The sequence below is a fragment of the Botrytis cinerea genome, chromosome 9 (assembly GCF_000143535.2).
Source record: "Botrytis cinerea B05.10 chromosome 9, complete sequence".
Taxonomy (NCBI): Eukaryota; Fungi; Ascomycota; class Leotiomycetes; order Helotiales; family Sclerotiniaceae; genus Botrytis; species Botrytis cinerea.
The window spans coordinates 364,187-380,756 of record NC_037318.1 but is presented as its reverse complement, the minus strand read 5'-3'; the positions used below and the strand labels follow the sequence as shown (position 1 = coordinate 380,756).

Below are 16,570 nucleotides of genomic sequence, written 5' to 3'. Positions count from 1 at the left end.
GGAAATAGATGATATGCTAGAATAAATAATGGTAATGGATAACATGGTGAATGGACAAGCACAGATGGCGAGATGAGCATGTAGAAGTTTATTGTGGAAAAGAGGAAACTTGATGCACAAACATATTTCATTACAATCCTCCAACCCGTCCGCAGACACCATTTTACCACTACAACTTAGTTTTCTTTCCTTCACTCTCTACAATACCACCCGTCAGACGTGGTGCATAAGATGATCTGTACTCAACTTTCTTAACAGGTCTCTCTGGTCTCTCCCTCTTTTCTCCTGGAACTCTCGGCACGACAGGCTCATCATTAGCTCCAACTCTACCACCAGATTCACGTTCCTCGCGTGGGTGTCTTTCGTTGGGGTTCTTGGATCCATCCTTTCCATATCGCTTCTTATATCTCAATTGATCATCCTCTGCAAATTCCATACGTAAAGGACGTCCTTGAATCTTGTTCACCCACCATTTTCTCGTTTTAGTTTTTGGTTTCTTTGACTTCTCTGCTTTTGGTTTGGTTTCGTTTTCTGAATCGGAATCGGAATCGGAATCGCTGGACTCAGATGAAGATTCCGCATCGGAGAGATCTTCTTCGATTAAAACCCAACCCTTAACTGCACTCTGCGCAGCTGATACTTCCTCGAATGTAACCCACGCGTAACCTTTGCATTTTCCAGAATCTTCGAATGTCGCAACGTGAATCTTTTCAATGGCTCCACACTTTTCAAAATGCTCCTTGATAACTTCTTCCGTAGCATCAAATCGTAAGTTGCCGACAAAGATCTTCTTGCTGGGTGGCTTCCCTTCAATTACAGCCTCCTTCTTTTCTGGTCGGCCCTCAAAAGATTTGTTGTCTTTAATGAGAAGTCTTCGGCCAGTGAGCAACTGTTCAGATAATTCAACTGCCAATTTGACCTGTTCCTCCGTAGCAAAATCCACATAAGCAAATCCCTTATTATGAACGGGCTTTCCAAACTTCTTCTCCACCTTGTTCGCAGGCTTTCCATCATTAGGACCAGGCATATGAATTCTGGTGATGTGCTCCTCTTCAAGATCCGAGAATTCCACAAACCATTTGCGTAATTCTTCTTTTGATACACTCCAAGGTAAATTTCCTACCCACACACCATGACCTGAACGCTTTTCTACTTCGGCCTTCTTTTTGGCTTCGGGTTCGGGAGAGGATTCTGCGCCAGATTTGGAAGGGGGAAGTGGTTTTCCTTTCTTCAGACGACGGAGAGCTTTCTTGGAAGGAGGTTCTGGGAGAGTGATATCGACTTCAATTTCGTCAACGGAGGATTTGCGTTTTTTGGTTGGTGGTTCTTCAGATGTTTCATCGTTATTTGTTTCTGCGATTTCTTCTTGAGTTTCTGTTGAATTTGCTTCGTCCATTTCCTCTGAAGCCTCAACTGGTTCCTCTTTCTTATCTTTCTTCTCCTTCTTCGAGCGCTTCTTTTTAGATTCGATTGGGGTTGTTTCATCAGCACCTGTCATCTCTGTATCGATATCCATTGACTCGGTGGAAACTGGTTGTTCTGTAATAGCACTCGACTTTCTCTTTTTGCTCTCTTTCTTTTCCTTCTTCTCCTTTCTCTCTTTCTTGTGATCTTTCACTGAGTCCATGGCGTCTGATTCAACAATTAATGGTGCCATTGTGGTTGGAAATGCAAGGCAATTGATAAAATATGTATCTCCAATAAAATTAATCCATCAAAATTTCTTATCGAGAAACTTTCCTCGTCGGCGATACGGTGATAAGATAACCCGGATCTAACGAGGTCTGGACTAGCCTTTTGAGCTTTCCCTGAGAAGGCTGCGCTGTTGTTGTAGTGCACAGGCTATTTTCACCCTGAACTAATCTCAAGAACTCTCAGCCTGATGATGCTCTAAATATATGCTTCATTCTTATTCAATGATCAATCTCGGTTCTGCGACGACGGTGATCTTTTCCTTGATTTTGTTACAACAACAACAATTTCATCGACAACCATCCCATCAAGAAACCGCTACGATTCCTTACTTGAGGATAATATAGTCGAATATGACGTCGTCCCTCGATGAAGAAATCTTGGGTGAGGATATTGCAGGGCACGAGGAAGGTGCTCAAAGCAGTCCGCTCGATGGAGTCAAACCGCCTCCATACAAGTCGTTTCGGTATGTCACTTCCTCAATTCTATTCTAGCATTTCTCGAAATATTCACTTGGAGAGCTTTCGGGAATGATTGTGACCGTACCCAATTCTCCATCACTCAAGCACTCACTCGTGCTGGTGCAAACACAACCTTGCAAACCCAACATCACAAACACGCCCACAAGTTACCTCTCTGGTTAGCACGATCGCCAGCTAACATGTGCGACTATAGAAAGAAATATCGCAAAATGCGAATAAAGTTCGATGAAGCTATGCGCCAAAATAATCATCTATTTATGGAGGAGCAGTTGGCAGATGAGACAGCGAAGAAGTTGGCGCGCGAAAATGAGTTAGTGAAGATTCGAATTTGCTTTCAGGAACTTTAGCTAACATAGGGATTCACAGCCGACTCATGGATCTACTACTAGATATTAACAACTCTGCTCAAATACCAGCAGATAAGCGTATCGATTTAAGCGTCGGCGGACCTGCTCTTGCAGACGTTCCTGCTTTGGTCACAAAAGAAGAGCTTGCACAAGCTGCCGAAGACACATCACCTGAAGGCCAAGCCCTTTATAAGGAGCTCCAGGATTTATTAAAAGACAGAGATGACACGAATATTACGGATAAACCAACCCAATCTCTTGCGAAACTCATGTCGACCGTTCCACATATATCTTTGATGAATCCTCACGTCTCTCCTGAATCGTTGGCCGATTTCGAGCCTCAATCGGGCAAGACGCATCCAATTGGTTACATGTCTCTGGAGGAAATGGATAAATACCTTCACGAAGTTGATGCGTCCATAAATGTAGTCCCTGGCATGGCAACCGTCGTCTATCCTCCCACAGCACAAGATGTTACACTCAAGAATACTCATAGTGTTCTCAACTGGCTCAGACGTCATGAGCCTAAGATATTTCTTCAAGATGGGGAAGGTCCTATTGAAAAAATAAACACCAAGCCTGGTGCTTTACGTGGAGCAGGAAAACGCATTCACATTCCCGCGCCCGCTCGTCAAGATTCCTTGGAAATTGTTGAAGAGGATGGCATTGGCTATGATGCTACTTTAAGCGGAAACAGCTCTAAAATCAAACGAAAGCGAGATGCTGAAGATGATGGTGGATATACACCCAAATCCGGTAACCCAATCAATAGGACTAAAAGACAAAGACCGTCAAAGAAAAAGTCTGATCCACCTGGCGAATCAACTCCTTCCTCGATCTCAAGAAAGAGCAAACCGAGAGCAAAGAATTCATCGCCTGTTGACACGGGTCCAACTCCGCATCCTTTTGGTCCGATTGATTAAACGATCTTTAGCTTACTGAGCATGATTCATCTGCACGTGCTCTAAGCCATGGAGGCTTTGTTTATCAAGGAGATATAGAACTTGAAGCGCTGCAACACTAATTCGGGGAATTTGATATTGAGATTGTATTTTATAGGAAGGGAAGGGGGTTTTTATGAATGGATGGATTTCTTTCTTTCTCGGAGTTAGGGGCAAGGTATTGATATCTAGTTCGCTTCTAAATGCAAAGGGGTTAAGGAAAGATGCATCATTTGTACGATACTGGGGGCTAGGAAAATATTGAGAAATCAAGGGCTTATTGTTTCTCCAAAGATTCATAGAGAATAGTCAAGGAATGAATAAAAGCAAAGGAATGATGCTTATTGGGTACTTTCTTGATGAATTAAATTTGGATGCTTGTGGCTACTTGATATTGATATGTATGCATCAATGATTTGTTCAAGAAGAATTCATACTATCAAGATGCGCTAGTCAGAAGGAAAAGGGATAAAAGTGTTAGCGAGAGGAGAGAAGATCGTCAATTGATTGCGGATGTAGAAGTGTAATCATATCAGAAGTTCTATAACTAGGGTTATTTCTTTTCTTATTCTTGATGAGATGCTAGAAGATGAGCTATGGAAGAAGAAGACGAGTTTTCTACATCTGCTTCGTGGTAGGCTATGCGTAAATTGGTAGTAAGTCTGAGTAGAACGGGAGTAGAATCAAGGGAAAGTAGTTACAGAGAGATTATCGTGCCTCTAGCGTTACGCGTAGCTACTTGACTACTTGTTAGTTATATGTGAGAGTGAAACATAGGATGGCCATGATATCATCGAAATAGGATCTACGCCTAATAGTCCGTCTCATCCACAAAGTCTGAGTTCGTAATGGAATTCGTCTTGAGACCTCGAATTCTTGAAAACTGTTGGTCTGATGGTTCCATTCATGCCGTTCCTCAACCCGTCTCACCCCATCCACATTCCACGTGATAAAGAAAGCTCTCAATCTTTTCCGGAACAATTTCCGAAGCAGCCCTTGCAAATTGGACCCTGGCCTACTAGCACGTCTCCTCGCAATTGATGCAGCATCGCCAATCCGCCATTTGGCCGCTGCTAAATCAACCGATGTGGGGTGGGGGGAGCTGCAGAGGAAAATGTTATGGAAAAGCTCCGTTGTCGGATAGAGCTTTTGATTCGTAGGCGGGGCACAGCTGATGGATTTTTCTAGATGTGGTGATCGGATGGAGGAGAGAGATATTTTGCCTGTGGTGGATGAATTGAGTGAGTGGTTTTCTGATGCTCTGTGTAGCCCTCTGGCTGTTTTGTGGTTTCCGGGTTCGGCGAATTAGACGAATGTTGCGATTTACTGCTCTGTCCATAGATTCCATGGGTCGAGTGAAAGCGGGAGCGAAGTATGGATTGGGGGAGAATGGAGAATGGAGTCAATGGATTGGATAATGATGGGATAATAGAATGAGTAACGTGCGATCTGGATGAATAAAATGGAATAAGATGTGCCAAATTCATTATGTATTGAAAATGTGGATGTGTGGTCATCCATTGTTTAGATGTGACTCCGTTATCGACCAGAAAGCTTGAGCTTGGAAAATTCCTTCCTCTCCTCCCCTCTTTCCCGTCTTTATTTAAAGTTATTCTGCTTTTTCTATACACATACACAATATACAACGTAGAATTGACCCGAGCATATCTCTCTCGAGTCTTCAATTCCTCCCTCGTTCCCTCCCTCCGAGACATCGTCTGCTTCCCCGCGGTTAAGAAATCCCCCACGTTCCTCACTGGTCCTCGGTACAAGCAAGCGCATTGCAGCTAGGAATTCCAAACGTCCGATCGACCAAGCAGAGTAGCCGTCGAGTTCTTTATCAAGTAGCCTCGTCTGCACCTTTTTCGAAAATGTCTCTCCACCGCAGTATTACCTCTTCCCTTCTTCGCAGCGCACCTCGAACCTCAATCTTCACCCCACGATTTGGCAGCGCCATTACACAATCGCGCACCATGGCATCCGCAGCTTCTTTCCAAAAAATCAAGGTCAAGAATCCAATTGTGGAATTGGATGGTGACGAAATGACCCGCATTATCTGGAAGGATATCAAGGATAAATTCATTCACCCTTATTTGGATGTTGATCTGAAATATTATGATTTGGGGTTGGAGTATAGAGATCAGACCAATGATCAGGTCACAATTGATGCGGCAGAGGCTATTAAGAAGTATTCTGTCGGTGTCAAGTGTGCTACTATTACCCCAGATGAAGCTAGAGTTAAGGAATTCAATTTGAAGCAGAGTGAGTTTTCCTCCTAAAATAATATTGCATACATCCGCGAAAATGGGAAGCTAGGAAGGAAACTAACAAGTTTTCAATAGTGTGGCTCTCACCAAACGGTACCATCCGTAATCATCTAGGAGGAACCGTCTTCCGCGAACCTATCGTTATTCCACGTATCCCACGTCTCGTTCCCGGCTGGAAAAAGCCTATCATCATCGGTCGTCATGCATTTGGAGATCAATACCGAGCCAAAGATATGGTGGTTCCGGGTCCAGGTACTCTTACCATGACTTTTACTCCAAAGGATGGCAAGCCAACCGAAACCGTTGTCTATGATTTCAAATCAGGAGGAGGAGTTGCTCAAACCCAATACAATACCGATGAATCCATTAGCGGATTTGCGCATGCCAGTTTCAAGATGGCTCTTAACAAGGGATTGCCTCTGTATATGAGCACCAAGAACACAATTTTGAAGAAGTATGATGGTAGATTCAAGGATATCTTTGAGGAGATTTTCCAAAAGGAATACAAGACTCAATTTGAGGCGAAGAACATCTGGTATGAACATCGATTGATCGATGACATGGTTGCGCAAATGATGAAGAGTTCAGGTGGTTATGTTATGGCCTTGAAGAGTATGTTTTTTTGTCTACATAATTTATGTTTCCACATGAAATAAACTAACTCCTAAAACAGACTATGACGGAGATGTCCAATCTGACATTGTAGCCCAAGGATTTGGTTCCCTCGGTCTTATGACCTCAGTTCTCATCACCCCCGATGGAAAGACCTTCGAATCTGAAGCCGCCCACGGAACCGTCACCCGTCATTACCGCGAACATCAAAAGGGTAACCCTACATCCACAAACCCTATCGCATCAATCTTTGCCTGGACAAGAGGTTTGATTCAAAGAGGTAACTTGGATAATACTCCAGAAGTTGTGGCCTTTGCAGAGAGTTTGGAACAAGCTTGTGTGGATGTTGTTGACAAGGAGGGAATTATGACAAAGGATTTGGCATTGGCTTGTGGAAACACCGGAAAAGGAGATTATGTTACCACTGGAGAATATTTGGAGGCAGTTGAGAGGAGGATGAAGGGGCTTTTGAAGGAGAAGTTGTAGAGTGCGGTTTTATGAGTTGAGATTTAAATCACGGGGTTAATAGATATTTGTTAGGTGGATGATGACTTGATGCGGGTGGAGGTGGATAGACCATATATCGATTTAGATGGTTGGTTGGTGCAAATAAGTCTGTTTTCGTTACAATGCATTTTCTGGAGCGGAGAAACCTGTCTACGGACAAGATAGTTTAGTAAGCATCGTTTATGAAGTATATGATATCATGAATAGGCGAAGTATTGGACTAGCTTTTGGCGTGCATATGTATGTATCTTTTGGTGGGGGTGGATATATGTGGAGAATTGAGATGAGTGGAAAAGGGAAGGGAAGGGAAGAGGAAGGGAGGAAAAGAGGGGAAGAGGGGAGAAAAGAAGAAAAGAAGAGAAAGGGGAGGTGGGAGGAAGGGAAAAGGGAGTGAAGAGTAGGATGGAGAGAGAGATAGGAAATAAACATTGGAATTTTTATAAGGATGTAAATCTGAATCTGAATCTGAATCTAAATCGATGTGTGTGTGAGTGTGAATGTAAGTTTGCGAATTGTGAAACTAAATTTATGGTTATGGGAATGGGAATGGGAATTGGAATGAGGGGTAAAAAAATGGAACAGAGTATCTAAGTAGATATGTATGTAGGTATGTAGGTATAGCGAAGTGAAGGAATGAGCTGCGATGACTCTTTTAAGCTGTGAACCGTGGAACTTAGGTAAACAGTGGGGGACGGGAGTGGGAAGGGTGGAATTCTGTACGTTGATTTTGATGTTGATTTTACTGTTGGGTTCTAGAATGAATGATGTATGTATGTGTGTATGTGTGTATATGTGTATATATGTATGTGTGTATGTTGGATTATGAGTTTGTTGGGGTGAAGATGAGGGGAGGGGAGTGGAGAGGGTTAGGATATGATGGAGTGAGGGGATTAGGGGGGAAGTATAGAAGGATAAAGAGGGAAGTATGTTTAGTGGTGGGTTTTGTGAGGGCAGGGAGAGAGAAAAATACTGGAGGGGTGGAGGGACGGGGAGATGGGAGGGGATGGGATGGGATGAGGGGGTGGCAGAGAGCTATGTCTTGGAATGGTGAGGTGAGGTGAGGTAAGAGATACTGGATATGGATATGAATATAGAACGTGATATAACGAAGTGATGAATAAGACCCTCTCGTCAATTTAGAAACGTATTAAATTATGTAACTATAAACAACTCTTTTGAAACTTGAGTAGAATCACCTGCCTGGGTTTCGGATAATGTGGAGTATGGATGGGGGTGGACTTCGGTAGGATGTTATTTTGTATGATTGGGGAGTCGTATCCTTCGTTTGTAGATACTGCTTGCGTATTGGAGGACTTGGGATGAGATTTGTGAGGGGGAGGGGGAGGGTGTCTCTTGGGATTCTTTTTTTTCTTGGGATAATGGTGGGAGTTTATTGAGGGGGTGTGGAAATGAGAGTGAGAATCTATGGGGAATGATGGTGATGGGTGCGAAGAGAAGAGAAGAGAAGAGAAGAGAAGAGAAGAGAAGAGAAGAGAAGAGAAGAGAAGAGAAGAGAAGAGAAGAGAAGAGAAGAGAAGAGAAGAGAAGAGAAGAGAAGAGAAGAGAAGAGATGTTGTGAATTGCGAGTTGTGATTGGAGTAAAGTGGAGATAGCTGATCGGGAAGAAGGGTGTGGAGTGGAGGATGTGTGGATATCTGGATATTGGGAAAAATGTTTGGAGGAGGTTGGGCTGGGTAAGAATAGGAATCGGAATTCAGAGTTGCTGGAGAATGGGAAAGGGAAAGAAAATGATGAGATGAGATGAGATGAGTGGAATCTGGGAGTCTAGAGTGTTGGATGTGGGATGTGGGAATGCTGTTTTGGATTGGATTTATGTATTTCTTTATACTTTTCGGAACGAGGATTTTGGGGGGCGTGTTGGGTTATATGCGAAGTTTTTGTAGCAGGATGCAGCATATAGGATGTGAATAGATAGTTCTGATTCATTCTTCCTTTGAGCATTGGATACGCTGTAAAATGCCACTATTGAGATGGAATTTTGACGGTGCGCAAAAATGAAATCACAAGGAAGAAAAAAATATGGTGAAAAACATACATGTTTTTTCCGTTATTGATAGAGATACTAGCATAGGCACAATAAACGTATTAAAAAACCGCATCCTCCTGGTCCCTTCCAATCAATAAATAGCCTTCATTAAATCATTAAGGAGTGTGGTGTAAGAGAAATATAAACTAAAAACCATCAAAAACCCTCCGTCCGTCATATCCATCATCAAAATCATAAGCTAGAGTGAATCTGTTCCAAAGAAAACGAATCGCATGATTTCTATATCCCGACAGATTAGTAATCGATCACAAAGTCATCGTCTTGGATCTTTTGAACTTACATTTCTTCTCAGATCCCCATCCACCCCAGTTACCGCCCTTGTAGGAATCCTGTGGGCATCCTCCAACATCACAGATGGCCTTTGGATACTTGGAATCATAGTCTGCTCTGCTATAGGAGTATGCTTGGCTAACTGACCAGTACTCGGATCCTCTCCATTGGCCATAGTTAGTTGCGTGGTTGGGAGCCCAGACTTCGGTATACATGGAGCAGTAGATTCCTTGCGGCTTGTTATTTTGGCTCAAAACGTAGACGACGGCTTGATTACAGACAGCTGGATGGCCAGAAGAAGGAGGATGCTCAGAGTTATATTTGGTTTGCGCCGTGCAGGCGGATGTACAGGCGACGACTCCGTACTCGTAGGTTTTGACATCGTCAAAGGAGAAGAATTTGTAGCCCATGTAGGTATCAGTCTTAGTGGTGGGATCGAGAGGGGCTTGCATGGCTCCTCCGAGAGAAACTGGGCCATTGTATTTGTCACAAGGCTCGGGGGAGTAATTCTTATTGTATCCATTGGATCCGGAAATGACGACGTGGAAGTCCTCTGAAAGATTGTTAGTATATTGTGTAATGTGAATGATTAAAATGTGGAAGGAGAGAAGCTTACCTCTGTATTGACCGGTATTGGTAGCAGTCTCTTTCTTGATTTGGACGCCCCACTTAACACACTTGATGTTAATGGTAGAGGATGGGTTGGAACACTTCTTGCCAGGATTAACAGTGGGATCACGTTCAAAGTAGATATTGAAGGCAATACAGCCATCTTGTTGATCACAGTATTGAGCACACTCGACAGTGTCGTAGGATTTCAAGGTCTTGTAACCGAGATACGAGGTGGTCTGGCTAGAACCTTGGAGCTGAGAGAAGGAAAGGGTGTAACCTTGTGGGGTAGGAGCTTTATAAGCGATCTTATTGTATTGATCATCTTTTAAAAAAGCTTCGGCGGTGTCTTTTGGTCTTGAGAATTGTCAGTCAGCGTGTAGTTTAAAGGTTATTATGTGCTGGGAACCTACTTAGAGTTTGGGCCATAGCCTGCCGGTTGTGGCTCGCAATCGCGCTTGGTAAGACCGCGCTTTTTAGTGGCTCCATCTGGAGCAGCAACATCATTCACTACAGAAGCTCCTTCGATGACGGCATCAGAAACTGGCTTCACCGCGACAACTTGGGAAGAGACGTCGACTGGAGCAGCAGAAACTCCAGCTTCTGGAAGAGCATCAATGGCACCCAGATCAATGTCTTGGGGAAGTGGATTGGCAAAGGCCAAAGCTGCAAAAGCTGAAGCGATGATGACGGGACGCATTTTGATTCTTGAGTGAATGTTCGTTTGAGTTGTGAATGCAAGATAATTGAGAAGATGTTGATAATGTTGATGATGCTTATTTGAAGTGGATAAGATGCTTCTTCTTATACTTCTTCATCACGTAGAGAATGTCAATTTGATATGGGATCATATGAGTCTGGTGGACTTCACTTGAACCGAAGACTTGAAAATCAAGCGGAGACTGTACTGCTAGCTGCAGAACAGGCGCCACATTCAATAGAATGAGGGGTCGAAGATGGATTTAGATGCTAGATGCCAACCTTCAGAAATGCAAGATGAACTTGGATGTCTATCAGGAGCATTGCAGAACCATAGAGCTGATCCCTTGTACATTTGGTTCGTTGTCCTGCATCTTTCAAGCCACATGGAGTATAACTGTTTTCGTTCCACTTGAATGAAAATCCATTGGTTCTTGTGGTAGTCTTTCGACATATCATAAAGTGCAAATATACTACTGGTGCACTAGATTTCTCGGAGAATACTAATCTCAAAGTGATAGATGACCGAAAAGTCCATGGAACTGGTAAAGAGCCCACAGAGAAAAACAGTGAGCCACCAAATTCCAATTGAGGTTGATTCAAGGTGTTCTGGTCGTGCCAATCGGTGAATTTCCTAATTCCGAATCGGAATTTTTACTGGTGGTTATGATTAGAGTTAGGAGTGTGTACCGATCTGATCAATTCGGGAAAAGCCTCGCACCCAAAACACCATTTGTCCGAAAATGGAATTCTTAGGCTTACAGGTACATAATCTTGGTTAACAGGATCAAGCTCAGGAAAGTCTAATGATATTTTGCCAAGCCACTAGGAAACCCAGAAATGGAATCCTCAGGTTCACGAATACAAAACCTTGTTCAACAAGGTTAAGCTCGAAATAGTCTAGAACTAACAACACTCGATCCATGCCGCCAGGAAACATAGGGACGGTAACGTGTGTACCATGATCAGGAACCAGGAACAAGTGAATAACATTATTAAAACTCCGAGAGCATGATGAACATGTGAATATGCAAGGTGAATTCTTATTTTCATAACATGCTCAAGACACCTGCTCGCCACGACGATCTTTGGATTTTGTTATTTTACCTGAGAGAGGAATTTTCTTTGGTTCCTATCGAGTAGTGACTTGCTATGATTATTCATCGCGGGGAACAGACTTGTGGAGCTCCAACGATTTCTGGGGATTTTCCGAGCTGAAAGTTAGGTGGATCTTCTCCGCCAAGTAGACTTTAGCATGTCTGTACAGTGTACATGCAGATAGGTATCACACTTGTCAAGGAAGCTTATTAGCTGTCGCTGCCAGTCTTGAATGCGGGACGGGTTGAATGAGTTGGTGTAAGTTTTAAAAGTTCTCTTGTATGCCACGCGCAAAAGGTACGCAAGGATCACTCGTTTGTGCAACTTGACTTCAGAACTACGAAGTTAAAGTTTTTTGTGGCAAAAAAGTGTCTGGGGAAGATCATCAGATTACAGCAGATTTCCCGCTGAAGAGAATGCGTGCTATGATCCAAAGCAATGGCTCTTAGCTTTCACTCACGGCTTAGCCGGTGACCCAAGGTCTCGGTAGCTTCAACGTGATAAAAACATCGAAGAAAATTCCAAATCGGGAGTGCTAGTGAGTAACGCATGCTATCACTGTACCGCAGTCATAGCTTCTTGAAACCTTAATTCCGTTGATGCTAGAGTCCACTACCACACAGATACGAGATGCCATTCGCTGGGCAATTCAAGGGAATGTCCCGCAAAACAAATATCAACGAGTGGGAAAAGCCATGCCTTGTTTTTGACATGAGGAGACTTTCCCCAGAAGCGTGGGCCATGTCTTTAAACACACTATGCTGGTGCACCATGTGGTAGAAAGATACCCTTCACAGTTGTCAAATTGTCAATGTCACCTTTCGAATTTAACTAACCTATAAGCGTCATGCCATTTCTGATAGCCGATTCCGCTTCAAATGCCCATATACAGAATGGCTGATTTTATCTCCAGACATCGAAGTTTGACATGATTTTGTTCCCCTCAAAGAATCATATTATCACTAGTTTTGGTTGCACAACTGAAAAATTGGACGGACATTGGTACCGCACAGACAATAGTATGAACGCACGGAATAGACTTCCAAGTACATCGGATTTTACCTAACGCAAGTCACCCGAATTTTGAGAAAATACCAGCTGATTTATCATTGGCTGATGCATATAGAATGTATGTCAAAAAGTTGCGTGAGGTCAAGAGTCGAAGATCAAAACTGGAAAACACATTTAGATAAAAAGATTGTGTAACTTTGGTTGATATTGATCTCTATACGCCTCACCTTGGCAAAGAAATGCATATCAAAGTTCAGACCATGGGGTGTGAAAGTCAAATTATGTCCACTAGAACATGGTTTAATCGACAGCTGTTTTTTGTGCATCATCTACCCAAGACAAATGGCTGCGTCGAGACTTCAACCTGTTCGTTCTATGTCCAATTAACATTGGAGCTCAAGAGAACAAACTATCTCTCTTTGCAAAAGGGAGATATATGCTCGGTTTGGTTCGAACTTTGGAGAAGTCAAAGTTTACTACATTTGACGCTCTGGGACGAACTCAATTATGCCACCAATGTACGTCGATTAATATGGACAAATGAGGACCCGGAATTGGGAGATCTATATGTCATTCGAAAGTTCCGAGAAGCCGTGTTTGTCCAGATTTGATGCTCTGGATCAGATTCAATTATGCCACAGAAGTCTGTCGGCTACCTGGATATTAGCTTCTAAGTTGGGAGTTGAGAATTGTCGTGTCATTGCGAAGTATTGAAACGATTTTGAACCTTGAATTCTGCCCCGATTTAGAGAAGTCGTACGATGAAGCTGTGGCTATCCGAAGTATTGGGATGAGTTCGAGATCACCACGTCAATTTCATTGCGAGATCCTGGGAACGTAATGGTATACGGCATGAAGATGCGTCAGTAGGTGACAACAGAGATGGGATCACTGGACAGAAGAAAAATCACCTGCCAAAGAATATATCCCATGTTTTACTCTTCCTCTTTTGCAAAATCGAAATTTTCCAAGATGGTTGTTTGATGTTTCTGAATCCCGCATTTTCTCTTATCTATGAAACATTCCCATGGTTAATTTCGCGATGATAAGATGGAATTCGTGCCTGCATCTCAGCGCGTGAATTACGCCATGCACCACGTGTCAGCATCAGGTACGATCTCTTGCAACCCCTTCATCTTCTCGCTTTACGCACACTAGTCTCTAAACCCTGCAACTTCTATTTACCACTCATTCTGTACACCCCCCAAAGCATTGATTCTGTTAAGATGTAATCAGGAGCGAACACGTTGAATTATTTATGTACGATTCATCTGATTTGCATCTCACTATTCATGCAAAAAATGAGGTCAGTTGCTTCTATTTCAAGGAACAGACAGTGTTTACTACAGACTGTGCCGCTCTGACATCAGACATTCCTTTGCGAAAACACGTTGATTGTTGTGTTGTTTTCTAAAGTTAAAAAATGTGTAGGTTAAAGTATATGTTTGTTTGCATTTCTTTTGTGCTATATTCCTCATTCTTCATTTCTCATTTTTCTCTTTACTCAACTACTGCCATTCTTTTCGAGTATTCTATGCGCCGGCGCAATACTTCAATTCATCTGCAAACATGTCTTTGTCAAACACAAAACCACGATCCTCACATGATGGAACATTCGACGAGGAATCTCCTCTCCTTGATCATTTACGACCAACTACCGCCACTGACACACACTCTTTAATTCATCAAACACATTCTCCGCGTATTATTATCTCACTTCTTACCGCGATAGTTTTTATAATCGGGTTTGGAGGATATTTGGCATGGATACCATCGATGCGCATATACGAAGATATACTGTGTCACCGTTATTATGAAGAGCGGAGAGGTGGGGTAGGGCTGAGTAGCACGATTGACGAAGCTAGATGCAAGGGCGATGAGGTTCAAGAAGAATTAAATATCTTGACCGCAGTAATGGAAACATTGAAAGCGTTACCAGGTAGGGCAGAGCTTTCTAAAAAGAAAAATTGGAGAGACTGGTGTTGATGAAATGTAGGAATGTTCATGGCTGTGCCATATGGACTCTTGGCTGATAAGTATGACTTTTTTATACCTGCAAAGTTACATGGTCATCTTTTGCAATGAAGCTTTTCTTTGATTTTTGATCTTATAATTCTAGAAGAATTTATCTGACATACAAGTAGAATTGGACGCAAACCAGTCTTTGCTTTGTCAATACTTGGACTTCTACTTTCCCTCCTATTTGAAGTATTCATTATGAGCGAGTGGATACTGCTGCCCATCCGTACTGTGTGGTTTGCACCATTCTTACAATTCATTGGTGGCGGTGAAAAAACCGCTTCCGCAATATTTTATGCTATCATCTCAGATGTTACTACTCAAGATCAAAGGTAGTCATTCAAAGAGTATCATACTTTTACTTCTTATCACTGACAAATAACAGGGCAAATGCTTTTCTTTTCGCTGCATGTGCTTCACTCTCTGCAGAACTTATTGCACCAACCGTAGCAGCCGCTATCATGGTCCATTCTCCATGGATTTCCATATGCTGCGGTGTATCTGTTTTGACATTTGGATTATTATGTCTCATTGCTTTTGTTCCCGAAACACTTCATCTTCATGCCTCCCAAACAGAGACGTCCACATTGGTCCCAGACAGTTCATCTCCGGAATACTTAAGCGATTCGTCATCTGATTTCAACGAGACTTTAAAGCCAAAACAGAGACCGACCATCACTCGTCGTCTATCCGATTTCTACACTACTAGCCGACCTCTCCTTACCCTTCCTGTCCTTCTCCTCCTTCTACCATCTATAACCCGGGTCATAGGTCAGCAATCAATCGACCTCTGCATCCGCTACATATCTACTCGCTTTTCCATCCCTTTGTCTCACGCATCTCTCATCCTCTCTCTACGGGCTCTGATAAACATTATTCTTCTTCTCCTTTTCATCCCCTTCCTCTCCTCTCTTCTAATAACTAAATTTCACTTCTCATCAACCCACAAAGATCTCCTTCTCGCCCGCATTTCTTCAATTTTTCTCATTCTCGGCGCCCTCACCGTCGCCGTCTCTCCAAGTCTCCATCTCACAATTATTGGTCTAATAATCTATACCTTAGGCACGGGATTCGTCTCGCTAGTCCGCTCATTGATCACAGGATTGGTAGATCAGCAACACGTGGCGAGAATATTCGCAATGATAGCAGTGGTTGAAACGAGTAGTGCACTTTTGGCGGGACCAGCAGTCGCGGGACTTTATGAATTGGGACTTGTTTGGAGGGGAGAGTGGACGGGTTGGTTGGGATTGCCGTTTGTGGGGTTGGCGGTGGTGTGTGGGGTGGGGAGTGTGGGGGTTTGGGGAGTGAAGGGGTTAGGGAAAATGAGTTTAGAGAAGAAAATGATGGTAGAGGGGGAGGGAGTAGGAAGTGAAAGTGAGACAGTATAGTGGGTTGGGTCTGTGTATGGTATTGCCGTTGGTGGCTGCTTATGATTCACTTTCTAGATATCCCATGAAATGATGTATAATGAATGATTTTGTGGTTTGGTGTTGGGTGTGCACTGATTTGGGATAAAGTTAGTCTAGATGGCTTTCTTATGTTGTAACATTGGCCATAGAGTGGTTCGGCTTCCACAGGTAGATATCAGATTAGATTTTAATACAATTTTTCTAGACTGGAACATCAAAGACTAAACAGAAATGACAGAGGTACTGTTTGACAGCAATAATGTGTCGGACTAATACGCATGAGATACTTACTATTCATAAACTTTTACTGTTGACTAACCTCATCTGCAATTCTTGTCATTAAATCCGATTGTGACGTTTACAAATATGACTGTCATCTGCAACTTTGACTATCATCTAAAGATTTCCATAGTTAATTGTCCCAAAGTTTTTTGGTACAGATAGTTGAGAATATTTGCGTCGAGCCACCATGTGTTTCCAAACACCAACGTCACCAAAGCGGCGAATCTGCAAGGTACCTATTTTCCGGAATCTTAAAA

At 42.9% G+C, this 16,570-nt stretch overlaps 5 protein-coding genes across 5 annotated transcripts; 3 read left to right on the top strand and 2 right to left on the bottom strand.

Annotated features, from left to right (window-relative positions):
- Nucleotides 1–73: 73 nt before the first annotated feature.
- Nucleotides 74–1,712, bottom strand: Bcnop13. The gene has a single exon (XM_024694896.1). It carries the CDS (start codon nt 1,655–1,657, stop codon nt 170–172), a length of 1,488 nt encoding a protein of 495 aa, XP_024550689.1. The 5' UTR covers nt 1,658–1,712; the 3' UTR covers nt 74–169.
- Nucleotides 1,713–1,855: 143 nt separating this feature from the next.
- BCIN_09g00990 (hypothetical protein) lies at nt 1,856–3,964 on the top strand. Its single transcript, XM_001546625.2, has 3 exons — nt 1,856–2,158; nt 2,368–2,484; nt 2,541–3,964. Exons 1-3 carry the CDS (start codon nt 2,046–2,048, stop codon nt 3,442–3,444), a joined length of 1,134 nt encoding a protein of 377 aa, XP_001546675.1. The 5' UTR covers nt 1,856–2,045; the 3' UTR covers nt 3,445–3,964.
- A 993-nt stretch (nt 3,965–4,957) lies between these two features.
- On the top strand, nt 4,958–7,322 carry BCIN_09g00980 (hypothetical protein). Its single transcript, XM_024694895.1, has 3 exons — nt 4,958–5,724; nt 5,805–6,341; nt 6,403–7,322. Exons 1-3 carry the CDS (start codon nt 5,334–5,336, stop codon nt 6,825–6,827), a joined length of 1,353 nt encoding a protein of 450 aa, XP_024550688.1. The 5' UTR covers nt 4,958–5,333; the 3' UTR covers nt 6,828–7,322.
- Nucleotides 7,323–8,819: 1,497 nt separating this feature from the next.
- Nucleotides 8,820–11,217, bottom strand: BCIN_09g00970 (hypothetical protein). The gene is made up of 4 exons (XM_024694894.1): nt 10,209–11,217; nt 9,803–10,152; nt 9,197–9,739; nt 8,820–9,135 (listed from the first exon to the last, which is right to left on the bottom strand). Coding segments are annotated over exons 1-4 (1,182 nt in total). The 5' UTR covers nt 10,496–11,217; the 3' UTR covers nt 8,820–9,133.
- A 2,712-nt stretch (nt 11,218–13,929) lies between these two features.
- Nucleotides 13,930–16,245, top strand: BCIN_09g00960 (hypothetical protein). Its single transcript, XM_024694893.1, has 4 exons — nt 13,930–14,542; nt 14,600–14,639; nt 14,748–14,954; nt 15,008–16,245. The coding sequence occupies exons 1-4, from the start codon at nt 14,173–14,175 to the stop codon at nt 16,008–16,010; spliced, it is 1,620 nt and encodes a 539-aa protein (XP_024550686.1). The 5' UTR covers nt 13,930–14,172; the 3' UTR covers nt 16,011–16,245.
- Nucleotides 16,246–16,570: the final 325 nt, after the last annotated feature.